The sequence below is a fragment of the Chlamydomonas reinhardtii genome, chromosome 14 (genome assembly GCF_000002595.2).
Source record: "Chlamydomonas reinhardtii strain CC-503 cw92 mt+ chromosome 14, whole genome shotgun sequence".
NCBI classification, from domain to species: domain Eukaryota; kingdom Viridiplantae; phylum Chlorophyta; class Chlorophyceae; order Chlamydomonadales; family Chlamydomonadaceae; genus Chlamydomonas; species Chlamydomonas reinhardtii.
Window position 1 is genome coordinate 3,508,194 of NC_057017.1, and position 12,862 is coordinate 3,521,055.

Genomic DNA, 12,862 nt, shown 5'->3' on the forward strand with positions numbered 1-12,862 from the left:
GAGGGAGGGAGGGAGGGAGGGAGGGAGGGAGGCGTGGGAAGGGAGGGAGGGATGCGTGGGAAGGGAGGGAGACAGAGTGGGGCGGGTGCGGGGATTACTGCCAGTTGGGTGGAGGGGGTAGGGGATACCAGCCCGAACTAAACCAAACCCAATGCAATAGAGTGAGGTGGAGGGGGAGGGGATATGAGACGCAGTGTGCGGCCACCGTCCGCCAATGCGGCACAGGTGGTGCAGGCTGTCGGGTCACGGGCCAGCCGCAGGACTCTTCATGGCCTGCTACCGTATTCGCGTTTGCCTCCCGTCCCCATATGCCGCAGCGACCCCCAGCTTGCATCGTCAATGAGCGCGCATCCACCCCTGCTGTGCCTACCCCTTGCCGTATTGCCGTACGCTTCCTTGCCGTACAGGTCGTGGAGGAGGGCATGGGTGACCAGGACTTTGCCTCCGTGTACCGCTACGTGTACGGCTCCGGCAGCGACGCGGGCGAGTGGAAGGAGGGCCAGACGCTGTTCGGCGCGCAGCACCCTTGAGAAAGCCGTGGAGGGGAGGGAGGAAGGGAGGGAGGTGGGAGGGAGGGACAGATGGAGGGAGGGAGGGAAGGAGTGGACAAGGGAAGGAAAAGAGGGAGATGCGTTCGAGTGTCTAGACGAAGGTGGCGTGTGCGGGATGCAGGGGTCAAGTAGGTTTGAAAGGCTGGGTGCCTTTGCGGTAACGCTAGGATGCACCTCATTCATGCGCATGGCATTGGGCGATTGCTGAGGCGTCGAGGGCGCATGCAGGAGCGAGCGGCGTGGTGGGATGACAGCGTGTGTGAGGGGTAGCGAGAACCGAAATCGGTTTGGGCTAACGCTACCGCATCACGAAGAGGGCCCGTGGGCAGCCGGTGCAATGCGATTTGGGGCGTTTAAGATATGTATTGCTTTTGCATTCTTACCAACTTCTGGCGTGGGTTTCAGAGTGCAAGGGTGTTGGAGTGCGAGGGGCTGAAGAGTGCCCCTGCTGGGTGGCAGGCGCGACGGGGAGGGAGGGTATGGAGGGGACGCCAGAGCGACGAAGGTCTTAGGTGCAGGGCACGTGTGTGTGGCGCGCGCCTAGCTTCCTGGCTTGCTTGCTATTATTCGCCGTGATTAAACACCCTATGTTGACATGTAAGCGGCGGGCGCCGTGCTTTGGTTGTGCGAGTGCTGCCGCGCGCCGGCCTGGCGTTGGAGGGAGGACATCCGGGACAAACGGCCCAACGGTAATCGTACGAGCCCATTCGCAGCGGCTGGCTGGCCATAATCAACTATGTCATTTGTGCATTATGTGCAGCTGCATCATACATTGACAGTGTTTGTGGACCCCCAGCCCTGAAGGAAACTTGGAAGTTGCCACCATGGTGCTCGACAAGCGAATTCCCGTGACAGTGATCACTGGCTTCCTGGGCAGCGGCAAGACGACGCTCGTCAATCGCATTCTAAAGGAAAAGCACGGCTTGGGCAAGGTGGCTGTGATTGAGAACGAGTTCGGCGAAGTCGGCGTTGACGATGGTGAGGGCCAAAGCGCGCCCGGAAGTGGAAGCTCAGTTGCCGTTTGCTCGGGCGCACACACCTGGGGGTCCTGACCCTTTGCTCCGACTCCCCTGCTTGGGCGTTCCTCTCAGGCCTGCTCATGAATGCCAAGGAGGAGATCCTGGAGATGAACAACGGGTGAGATTGCATTGGTTACAAGAGGGACCTGCTGACGCAGTTCACGGGTGAGGTCGGAGAGGGGGGCAGGTAGAGAGCTGACTGCATTGCGGGGTTGGACGCTGGCCGCGCACAGCAGCTGCAGAATCTGGGCTCGACCTGGCTCGAACCTGGTTGCGCGTGTGTCGAATCCAAACTGTGCTGCCCGTTCCTTTGCCACATCCATTGATCCCCCTCTTCTCCTCCCCTCCTCCCCTGCTGCCCACGCTCACATCGCGACTCCGCCTCCTCCCCGCCGCCAGCTGTATCTGCTGCACGGTGGGTACGGTAGGGAAGTGAGGGAGAGGCGCTAGGCGGCATGTGGTGCCTTGTGGCCGGCTTGAAACATGCACACCGTGTCGGGGGCACCGGGTCACTGGTCACTGGTCACAGCCTCACAGACCCCCCTGTCCGTTCGATTACCGTTTGCTGGAGGGCCGCATCACCCCATTGTGCGTGTGTGCGCCTGCGTTAGGCTTCCCCTTCCTGCCCCTTGTTGCCCGTCACTGCCGTACCTTTGCACCTGTGTATACATCCTTGCCACAACCAACAACAACGGCATCACATTGCGGACATGCTTTGATCGCCTTGCATCAGGTCCGGGGCGACCTGATCAAGATCCTGCGGCGGCTGCGGAAGCGCGACCGAGACATTGACCTGGTGCTCATCGAGACGACCGGGCTGGCCGACCCCGCGCCCGTGGTGGGAGGAGGGCTGGGGGCAGTGGAGTGGGGAACAGGGGATGTGGTGCGGCCGGCAGTGATCAGAAGTCAGGGGTCAGGAGTGGGACAGCCAGTAGTCATGTATGGGGCAGTCAGGAATCACGAGTTAGGAGCGGGGCAGCCAGGGGTGAGCGGCCAGGGGTCATGAGGGAGGGCCGGAGGGGATCGCAGTGGGGGAGGCGCCTGTGGTAAGCACATATCGATGCGAGCCTCAAACGGGGCTGGACACGGGGGGCTTGACGGAAGTGCTGGCCGCGCCGGTCCCCATATGCGTGTTCCGTGCGGTGAACGCCCAACTAACCCGCTGGCGCGCCGTTGGATCGATCCCGTGTTTGCTTGCCTCAGGCCCAGACGTTCTTCGTGGATGACGAGGTGAAGGTGGGTTGCAGGCTTGCAGCGTGGCCAGGGGGTATTGCGACACTTGTAAGTGATGATACTTATGGGCGGGGGCTGAGGCGGGCGAAGATATTGCCGCCCGGGCTTGGTGGGGACTACTGGGGCCTGCCGGTAGGTGAGGGGGGAGCGTAGTTTACTCCGATCCCAAAGAAACCAAAGCCCCAGAACCCGTGTGTGGTGCGTTAGAGAGGGGGTTGTAGATACCAGCCCAAACTACAGCACGCGGCACAGCCGCCCTCAGGCCGGGCAAGGCACCTACAGGTAAGTGGATCCCATCCACGCCTCGCCACAACCCCTGGCCCCGGCGGGCCGGCCCCTCCCCTCTCCCACCCAATCAACGCCTGCCCAAACCCAACCCATCCGCCCCCGCCCTCACCCCAACTCCGACCCCAAACCCCATACTCCCAACTCCCCCTCTCCTCTCTCCCCTCTCCTCTCTCCCCTCTCCCCTCTCCCCCTGTCAAATGCCACTCCGTTGTTAAAGCATAGGCCAAGCCCCCATAGCCACCCCCCCAAACACAAACACACACACACACACACGCACACACACACACACACACGCACCTTCCCCCCCACACACGCAAGCGCAGGAGGCCTACCGGCTGGACGCCATCCTCACGGTGGCCGACGCCGCGCACCTGCTGCAGCACCTGGACGAGCACAAGCCCGAGGGCGTGGAGAACGAGGTGGGGAGAACGAGGTGGGGAGGGGGGAAAGGGCACGGGGAAAGGGGGAGGCGGGGATTTTCGGGGGAGGGTGTCTGGGATTGGGTGGGATGCGTCTATGAGACGAGGTGTGGCGCTGTGAGTGCTCGGTTGTGCGTTGATATTAAGCAGGGTTGCGGACGTAGTGGTTGGTTACGGGAGGTTGGATGCCGTCCATGCCCTCCCACCGCACGTCCGCACACACACACGCTTTGTTTTGTTGTTGTTTAACACACACACACACACACACACACACACACACACACACACACGCAGGCGGTGGAGCAGGTGGCCTTCGCGGACGTGGTGCTCCTGAACAAGGTGTGTGCGTGCGTGCGTGATCGCACTCATGTGGACATGTGTACGTGTACGGTTCCTGTGCTCAGCCATATGTACTGGCCCCGTCCTCTTACCTCCACGCCCCTCGCCATTCGTCGCCACTCCTCGCCACCACTCGCCACTCCTCGCCACCGCCACCCCCACCAAACCCCACACACAGGTTGACCTGGTGTCGGCGGAGCAGCAGGCGGAGGTGACCCGCCGCATCCGGGTGCGTGAAGCCGCGGGTGCTGCGGCCAAAACCTACCCCTGCCTAATCCCCTGCCGCCGTAGCCTGCAACCCCCAGCCTGCAGCAACGAACCAAAGATCCCTTGTCCCCCACCCCACCCCACCCCGCCCCACCGCGTGCATACATGCACACATGGCCCCGCCGTGTGCCCGCGCATTCACATGCACGGCGTCGGCCCCGTCGCCTTGTGCCTTCCCACGCACAGAACCTTGCATGCTCCCTTCCCTTGTGCACTCTCACACTCTCCCCCACAACCGCTCACCGATCCCCCCTCCTGCAACAACCTGTCAACACCATCTCGTCTCGTCATGGCATCCCATGCACGGAACCCTCCCCCACACCTCTCCCGCCCCCATCCCCCCCTCCCAGGCCATCAACTCCACCGCGCAGCTGCACGCCTGCGTGCGCTCGGACGTGCCTCTGGAGTCGCTGCTGGGGCTGGGCGCGTTCAGCCTGGAGCGGGTCATGGCGGAGGAGCCAGACTTCCTCACGGTAGGGAGGGGGAAGGAGGGACGCGGGACGGGCCGGGGGGGGGGGGGCGTGGCTGTGTATGTGTTAAGGAGCACAAGGAAACGATAGCGCAAACACAGTGCGATGCAGCAAAGCGACGGTTTACGTTATGTGTGTACCGTACGGGGTGGGTAGGCACTTTCCAACTGTGGTGGGTAGGCGCTTTCCAACCGAATGCTGCGATGACTTGAGATGTTATTGCTTCAGCAGCTTGCAGCGCAGTCCAGCACACTCGCAGTTCGGTTTCCAGTACACATGAACCCGCCTGCTCCGCTCCCGCCGCGCCTGTGAGTCCTCGTATCTCATGTTTCATTTCAGTAGGGATGCGCCCCCCTCCCACCCCTCCCATCCACCCTCCCACCCCTCCCATCCACCCCTCCCACCCCTCCCACCCCTCCCACCCCTCCCACCCCTCCCACCCCTCCCACCCCACCCTCCCGCCCCGCCCGCCCCGCCCCCTCTCAGTCCGACGGCTCCGACCACCAGCACGACTCCTCCGTGGGCAGTGTGGGTCTGACGCTGCCGGGGCGGCTGCACATGGGCCGACTCAACGCCTGGCTCAGCCGGCTGCTCAGGTGCGCGGGCCTGAGGGCGGATGCGGGAAGGGGGGTTGTGAATACCAGCCCATACTAAACCTTGGTGGAGTGCTTGGTGGCGTGATGGGGAGAGTGCCGGGGCGTGAAGGGGGTGGAGTGCCGGGCGGAGAGTGCCGGGGGCGTGGCGGTGCTGAGGGAGAAAGTGGGGAGTGCTGGGGGCGTGGCGTGAGTGCAGGGGGAGGACATGGGGACGTGTCGGGCGGGATGGAACGGGACGGAACAGTGGCATGGGGCGGGCTTTTAGGGCGGGAGGGCCGCGGCCAGGGCACTGGGAACGAGGTGACGCCTGCCTTGCCCTTGCCTTCTTCCCCCTCGCCTCACGTTCTGCTCGTGAAGTGGGAACGGCGATGACAATGAGGTATCCCTCACCCCACATCTCAACTAACCTCGCGCCCCACACCACTCACCCATCCTCCCCCCTCCGCCCCCGCCCCCGCCCCCCGCCGCCCTCAGGGAGCGCGGCACGGACCTGTTCCGGAGCAAGGGGCTGCTGTCCATCGCCGGCACTGACGACCGGTGAGGGGGCGGAGGCGCTGTGGGGGCGTGCAGGCAGCGGCCTTGGGTGGAGTGGGTAGGCAGCAGGCGGCAATCACCTCCCCCATCCATCGAATCCATTTGCACCCGCACCCACAGCCCGCACGCAGCCACACCCCACACACGTACCCCACAGCCCTCCGTCCCCCCTTAGTTCAAGCTGGTATGTACAACCCCCATTCCATCCCAATCCCCATCTCCCGCCTCCTACCCACCACGCCGCAGGTATGTGTTCCAGGGGGTCCACATGCTCATGGGCTTCGCCTCCTCCGCCGACGGCGTGGGCCGGCCCTGGGCCCCCGGCGAGGAGCGCGTCAGCCGGCTCGTGTTCATCGGCAGGAACCTGGATCGATCCGAGCTGGAGGCGGGGCTGCGCGCTTGCCTGCTGCGGGAGGGGGAGGTCGTGGAGAGGGTGGAGATCGGGGAGGAGGTGGAGATGGGGGAGGGGGAGAAGGAGGGGGAGGAGGAGGTGGGAAAGGAGGAGGCGATGGAGTAGGGGGGATGGGGCAGGTATGTGTGTGAAGTCAAGCAGATAGCGTTGGGTGTTGAGGAGTGATCAGTACTCATATACCCCGAGAAATATGGAGGAATGCACCCCAGACGTGTGGGTTGGGCGCTTTTCCTCTAGACATCTGTGTTGAGGGCGGCAGGTAGGGCGGGGTGGGCACAGGCGCGGGAACGGGCTCCAAGTCTAGGGATGGCTGGGTACACGCGGCCACGCGGCGATGGAGCGGAAGCGAAATAGAGCGGAAGCAGAGTGGATTGGAAGCAAGTTATGGCTGTTGTATGAATGTATGCCGTGTACATACGTAGGTGTAGGTGTATGCCAAGTGATGAATGCATCCAGCAGGGGCCGGGTAGGGCCCGGGTAGGGCGATGCGGCACTGCATGCGTGGCGTGGCTTGCACTTGGACAGGCAGTTGACAATTGCAAGGTGATTGGACGCATGCCGACCATGCGGATATTGGTCACCGGCCAGTGTGTTGAAGTACCGTCGAATGTTGCAGTGGGCTGGGAGTACTGCGCCACCCTGGCCAGTGACCAGCAGCTGTACCCAACCCCAGTTGTAGCGCACCCCAGCTGCAGCCTGGGTGGCCGCGCAACACGACATGTAAGCGTGGCTGTGGAGACGATGAGAGGGCCAGGGGGCCACTCCCAGGCAGATTCCGACTCGGCAAGCAAGAACACACAACGATCGCGTCACATTTTGGCGAGGCAGCAGGCAGGCAGTCCACACACAACCAGCAGTCCACACCCCGCCCCGATGCATCGGAAGGCATCGAAGTCCAAAAAGGTGACAGGAGGAAGCTACGCCTCAAAGGGCTGCACGCCTGCACTGCTGCACATTGCCTACACAGGTAGAAGCGAGCCGCTTGCCAGGGGCATTATCAGGGGTGCGGGGTGGCCAACTCGCCCCATGTGATCGGCAACGGTCGGCAACCGCCCCCAATTCCCAGTTGCGACCAGGCCCCGGCCCGATTTCTTTGCATAGACCTATAAGGAGTACCCCATAGAAGACCCCTGGCGCGCCGGGCGACTATATGACGGTGGTCGAAAACATGCTTGCCGATGCAAATTGGAACCTCGGCTTGGAGGCAGGGAGAGCTGCGCAATAGCAGCCTATGGACTTGTTATGTACTGGAGGTCTGAAGCAGCTTTGTTCCAGGACTTCGGGGGCCTACTACAAGCAGGGAGGGGCTTCCATGCGACCGGCGAGGTGCAATTTCAAGCCGGAGTTCAAAAGCAAGACTGCGCAATAGCAGCCGCCGACGCCGCTTTGATACTTGACATGTAACAACCAATGTGGGCGCATAAAACAAGTGGGGCCGGTTCAGGACGGCCTTGCCGGACGTCGCCAACTTCGCGCCCCCCTGTGCAGGCTGTGTTAAGCCGCTGGGCACTTTGCCCCTCGTACTCCACGCGACCGGCACTAAGCCATCCCCGCCCACCCGGCTGATGCGCCTGGAGCTTGCTGGTTACATGATGGATTCACAGTGCAGGCTTGCTAAACTGAGCACCCAAACACATGTGCCAAACCAGGTCCCTTGCTAGCGCACCCACGCGCACCTAGGCACCCCTGCCACTCCATGCTCCTCGCCCTTTTCACTCGTTGCAGGCGGATGAAATGCTCCATGCGCCCTTTGCATGCATCCACGCATACCGTACACATATAGCTCTAACACACTTCCCATGCATCTGCATTGCTTGCCCTGTGACCTCTCCATCCCCTCCAGCGCCTCCCCCACCTCGAACGTGGCATACCCTTAACCCACCTCGAACGTGGCATACCACTCCTCAGACCATATCGTACGTCATTTGCACTAGGTTACTACTGCAATTGAAAAGGGGTACTTATTCGTGGTGTATACTATAATGCTGCTCCTGCGTCACATCCCGCGTCACACAATCACGTTGTTTTTGTACTTCACTTTCATTGCTCAGTATGAAAGCAGCCATCATGAATGCATGAAAATACTGTAAATATGTGTGCATTTGGGAGACATATGCTCATGGGCGCTTGCGCTTGTCAGCCGGCTTCGCCGGAGACACGGCCTGAAGGCGCTTGGGCTGAAAGCGCACACGCTTAGGTTGGGTGCGCAGCTGCTCGGGCTCCGGCCGACGCCACCGCCATACGCGCATCACCAGGTCCGTCAACATCCATGGGCTGGGTGTTGGTGTCCTGTCCGCCTGTTCCACACCGGCCCCGGCCCCGTCCACGGCCCCGCCCTCGGCCACTGTCCATGCTGGCCGCCGGCGCGAGTGCCACCGCGTCCTTGTCAGCAGCGGGCTGTGCGCGGCCCCTGCCCCTGCACCTGCCGCGGCCCCGCCCGCCCGCACGTAAGAACAGCAATCGCCGGTTCCATTGCAGTAGTCGGGGCGCATGCCGCCCGTGGAAAGGGTGGCGAAAGGTCCTTCGACTTGACGTACGTGCCGCACAGAACGCACCAGCCCTTCTCGACGCCCATTGCAGCGAACGCCTGCATGCACAACAGAGAACCCAATCCATACATCTCAGATAACAGCAAGTAATGGTTAGGAATGTGGGTCGATGACATGCAATCGGCACGCCACCACCAGACCGGGCGTTGTTAACCACAGGGAACTAGCCCTATGTTGATTATATGCTCATATGATAACAAAACACAATGTGGGCACGGCTGTATGCATGCGTTTGCCCGGTGCCAGTGCATCCCGATGCTGCGAGCTGACATGGCTGGCGTGCCGTAGGTGCGCTCGGCCCTCCATCCAGTCAATCGGCATCCTGAGTATACTAGAAATAGCGGAACGAGCCAAGGCAATCAATTTATGACGTGCAAGGAATGTTGCATGGCGCCCCGAGTTCGAAACTGCATTGGTTAAACTGCAGTGCGCTGCAGGTGCCATGATCCCTGGTGTTGATGCATGTGGTGCTGGTAGCGGGTACCAAAAGCTGGCCCCTCTGCACCCGGACCCCCGGTTCAAACTGCGAGCTAAAATCCTGGACGCGCGGGCAACGCTTTGCAGATTTCGTCCGTGACCACCTCGTTGATATGGTATAGGTAATAGCGGAAAGGCTTGATACAGGTATAAGAAGCAGCAGAGCGTTAAAATGTGAAGCAACCAAAGCCAGCGACGCCTCAGATGATATGCCCGATGCGCTAGGCTAAATATAGGAGCAAAGGATAGCCCATATCATTCATCGGAACAAGACTAAGGGCGGTGCCGGCGACCCTACCGTCAGAGCAGAGCCCTCCAGCGCCCAGAGCAGCCAACAGCGACCGCCTTGTCCGCTTCGCTCCATCTACTTCGTAACACTTCTAGATGGTCACCTGGCGCACCGGGCGCTGCATCGAGGCTGGAAATGCGGTAGTGCTGTTCAAATGGTCAAGTTTCGTCAAAGGCCAGTAAACTAGTCGCCCGGCGCGCCAGGGGTCTTCTATGGGGTACTCCTTATAGGTCTATGCAAAGAAATCGGGCCGGGGCCTGGTCGCAACTGGGAATTGGGGGCGGTTGCCGACCGTTGCCGATCACATGGGCCGAGTTGGCCACCCCGCACCCCTGGGCATTATTGTGCATGGCGCAGCCCTGGGCGCCCGGTAGCCAAATGTGAATGGGGGTTATTGAATTGAGATCGGGGAGATCTGAAGTTACTGGTTTCACGGACATGGGGTGGGACTGGGGCACTGGCTTAGGTACGATGGCGCAGGTGGCTAATGTTGGGCAAGGATGGAGCGCGTAAGCTTGTGAGCCCGTGAGCGGGCTTGGTTTAGCTGAACAAGCCTCCCCAAACCGTTGACGCTGTGTCTCTACTGCATGCTGCATGGCTGCAGCCAGTGCCGTGACTCCGCAGCCCGGTAGTTGGTAACGTGATACGGTCTGTCACTGTAGCCATACCATATGTTACAAGGCAACTCACGTGGCATTACATGGTACTTTGTGCTTCCACCGCAATCCGCATACCGTATGCGTCCATGTCTTCGCCAACAGGAGGCAGTCTCGACTCGCTCCTCCTGCGTCCCTACAGGCCTACACGCACTGCATCTGTTGTTAGGTAGCTCCTCTACTCCTCCACGTCGCCTCAGCCGTCCCAAATACACACGTTTGCGCAGCCACCCCACAGAGTCACAGACACTACCCGTCACAGTGCATCGCAAGATTCACAACCCCAACTGTGTGCGCCCCCGGACTCGTATGCTAGTACCGTCGCGTGCACTCTTTCTTCCTGATGTAATTTCTTCTTCTCGGCTTTCCAACACGCCCCGAATCGCGCTCCTTCACGGATACCGATACCTCGCCAGCTGTCACCCAGACCGCCCGATGCGCCCCATGCCTGCCGCCTGCGCGGTAGCGCCTGCCACAGGCTCCCAAGTCCGCCCCTTCATTCCGCATACGCCTGCGACGCGCCTGCAGCCGGCGCCAACTCCTCTCGTGCATCCACCAAGTACGGTATCAATGCCATCACGGACATCGCCTCGCGCTATGTGTTCAGTGCTCGCCGGGGGTTACCACACGCACGCACACCGACACCAACACACAGCCACACACACATCTCTGCCATCGTGTTTCTTTCCCAGGCACACATCCGAGCTCTAGTCATTGGGTAAGGGGACTCGCCGATCTCCAAATCCTGCAAGTCCCCGTGCCCATTCACTACCCGCCCGCGGGCTCCAGCGCAGGCGCCCTGCCAATCAACACGCTCTCACCTGGATCCAGCAACCGACCAAACGACGCTGTTCTTCGTCCATGTCCCCTTTCTCGTCCTCATTAGGACCCGCAGTGTTGACACGCCTTCCACCACCACCGACTGATTACTCCATCCAAAATACGGTAGTCCAAAACACAAAACACCACCACAATATCAACACTTGCGAACCAGGGCATTGCATACACACACACGCCTAGCACACGCAACCGACAGCTGGTCACTAGCCTGGCCACGGAGGTTGCCGGGTTGCGCAGAGCTCTCCCAGCCGTTGTGCGTGTGCCGACTGCTGCAGCCTACGTTTTTATGTGTGTCGCGTTCAGTCTTGCACTCAAAAGAAGTATGTGTATTAGATGTCCCTCAGGGCCGCGTAACTCCACATCGTTCCAAACCCCGCAAACACCCTCGCAGGCCCCCCCTGCAACTTGCCCTTTGTGCGGCATCATCCGCCGCAACCGAAGAATCCAACCAGGCCCGGCTTTCGTCAGGCGGCAGCCGTCTAAAACACACTCACACCTACATCCGCACCCACTTCAAATCCCCATGAACCAGCGAGCAACAGCCGGAGGCCTCAGCCCGAGCAGCTATCTGCGTGCTCACGCCATGGCGACCGACGGACTGACCGCATCGCTGACTCCGTCCTCCGCCGGGCACGTCCCGACACATCACGCTGGGGGTGGGGCGGGGTGCGATGCGGCCACAGCCCACCCAGCAGCCCACCAGACTGCTGCCACCACGACCCCAGGTCACAAGGAAACACATTCACCGAGCCTCGCCACCGCAACAATCGAGGGAGTCCGCGCGCCAAACACAACCTGCGGCCCGCACCCGCCACAGCAGCGGCAACGGCTCCCTCGCCGCTCGCCCCGTGGTGCCCGTGCCTACCCGCCCGCGGCGTGTGTGTGCCTACTACCCGCGTATCACCAGGCCGGCGGCGTCCTTGCCCTCTGTCCTCGGTAGGAATCGCGAAACCTCACCCAGACTCGGCCGCGACAACGGTGCGCCTGTTCACGATGACGATGGGTCTGTCCACGGCGGTGTGTCTGCCCGCGACACCATGCCGCCAACGCGCCCCTGACCCCGACGCGGGTCTGCCCTGGCGGCGGAAGGCGCAGCCCGTCTGGTCGGTCTCCTGAGGCCCTTTACATGAGCGAGACCTCGCGCTTGAACACCCAGCTGAAGGCCGCGCTCTTGTTCTTGCCGCGCTTGCGGTCGCGCAGGCGGCGCTCCATGGTGATGTCGGCCAGGCGGCGGATGCGCTCGCTGTGCTTCATGAGGAAGGCCTGCGCCTCCGCCGCCTCGCCGCTGCGGACCGCCACGTGCTCAATGTCCCAGCGCTTGACCTGTGGGGCGGGGTAGGGGTGCGGGGGGTTGCGTTAAGTGGTTGTGGGCGAAGTGGCACGGGCGGCATGCGATCGCTTTTGCGAGGTATCCCAGGCATCATCAGTTTGAGAAGAGGGAGCCTTCCGCCCCAGCGCCACCATCTTCAAGCCGCCGCCCTCTCCAACCCTTTACCCTCCCTCCCTCTCCAACCCCCCACCCCTCCCCTTGCAACCCCCTCCCCCCCCCCCCCCCACACACACACACGCTCACGCACACGCACACGCACCAGCACGTCCACGATGTTGGCGTAGTCGTTGGTGGTGTAGACGCCGATGGAGTCCGCCACCGCCGCGTAGTCCCCGAACAGGTTGGCGGGCTTGCCGTTGCCGGGGTCGGCGTTGGCGCCCGCGTGCCAGCCGTCGTCCACAAAATGGGCCGGCATCACAATGCCCTGTGCGCGTGGATGTGTGGGTGTGTGGTTGTGAGTGAGTGTGTGTGCTGTGCCGCCTCCAATGCATGCTCCCCTCCCCTCCCACTCCTCAGACCAAGCCCCGCTCATTCCCCCGCCAAGCACCCGCCAAGCCCATTACTAACCCCTCCCCTATCAAACTAACCATTAC

At 61.9% G+C, this 12,862-nt stretch overlaps 3 protein-coding genes across 3 annotated transcripts in view; 2 read left to right on the forward strand and 1 right to left on the reverse strand.

Moving 5' to 3' along the window:
* Window positions 1–1,263, forward strand: part of CHLRE_14g630859v5 (uncharacterized protein) — a 6,652-nt gene extending 5,389 nt beyond the window's left edge. Inside the window, exon 10 of the mRNA XM_043070392.1 lies at window positions 408–1,263. Within this exon, the coding sequence (XP_042917065.1) occupies window positions 408–530 (123 nt within the window). The 3' untranslated portion in view covers window positions 531–1,263. The remainder of the gene's footprint in view (window positions 1–407) is intronic.
* A 58-nt stretch (window positions 1,264–1,321) lies between these two features.
* CHLRE_14g630871v5 (uncharacterized protein) lies at window positions 1,322–7,544 on the forward strand. Its single transcript, XM_043070393.1, has 12 exons — window positions 1,322–1,529; window positions 1,643–1,688; window positions 1,970–1,985; window positions 2,304–2,408; window positions 2,774–2,806; window positions 3,415–3,510; window positions 3,805–3,849; window positions 4,028–4,078; window positions 4,467–4,589; window positions 5,073–5,182; window positions 5,657–5,719; window positions 5,963–7,544. Exons 2-12 carry the CDS (start codon window positions 1,651–1,653, stop codon window positions 6,231–6,233), a joined length of 951 nt encoding a protein of 316 aa, XP_042917066.1. The 5' UTR covers window positions 1,322–1,529; window positions 1,643–1,650; the 3' UTR covers window positions 6,234–7,544.
* A 2,561-nt stretch (window positions 7,545–10,105) lies between these two features.
* Window positions 10,106–12,862, reverse strand: part of CHLRE_14g630883v5 (uncharacterized protein) — a 7,540-nt gene continuing 4,783 nt past the window's right edge. Inside the window, exons 9-10 of the mRNA XM_043070394.1 lie at window positions 12,529–12,693; window positions 10,106–12,262 (exon numbers count right to left, since the gene is read on the reverse strand). Coding sequence (XP_042917067.1) covers window positions 12,062–12,262; window positions 12,529–12,693 — 366 coding nt within the window. The 3' untranslated portion in view covers window positions 10,106–12,061. The remainder of the gene's footprint in view (window positions 12,263–12,528; window positions 12,694–12,862) is intronic.

Excerpts from the sequence above, each read along its gene's own strand:
- CHLRE_14g630871v5 (XM_043070393.1), top strand. The coding sequence starts at position 1,651 with ATGAATGCCAAGGAGGAGATCCTGGAGATGAACAACGG. Across the intron at positions 3,511-3,804 it reads CCGAGGGCGTGGAGAACGAG|GCGGTGGAGCAGGTGGCCTT; the intron begins GTGGGGAGAACG and ends ACACACACGCAG. Across the intron at positions 4,079-4,466 it reads AGGTGACCCGCCGCATCCGG|GCCATCAACTCCACCGCGCA; the intron begins GTGCGTGAAGCC and ends CCCCCCTCCCAG.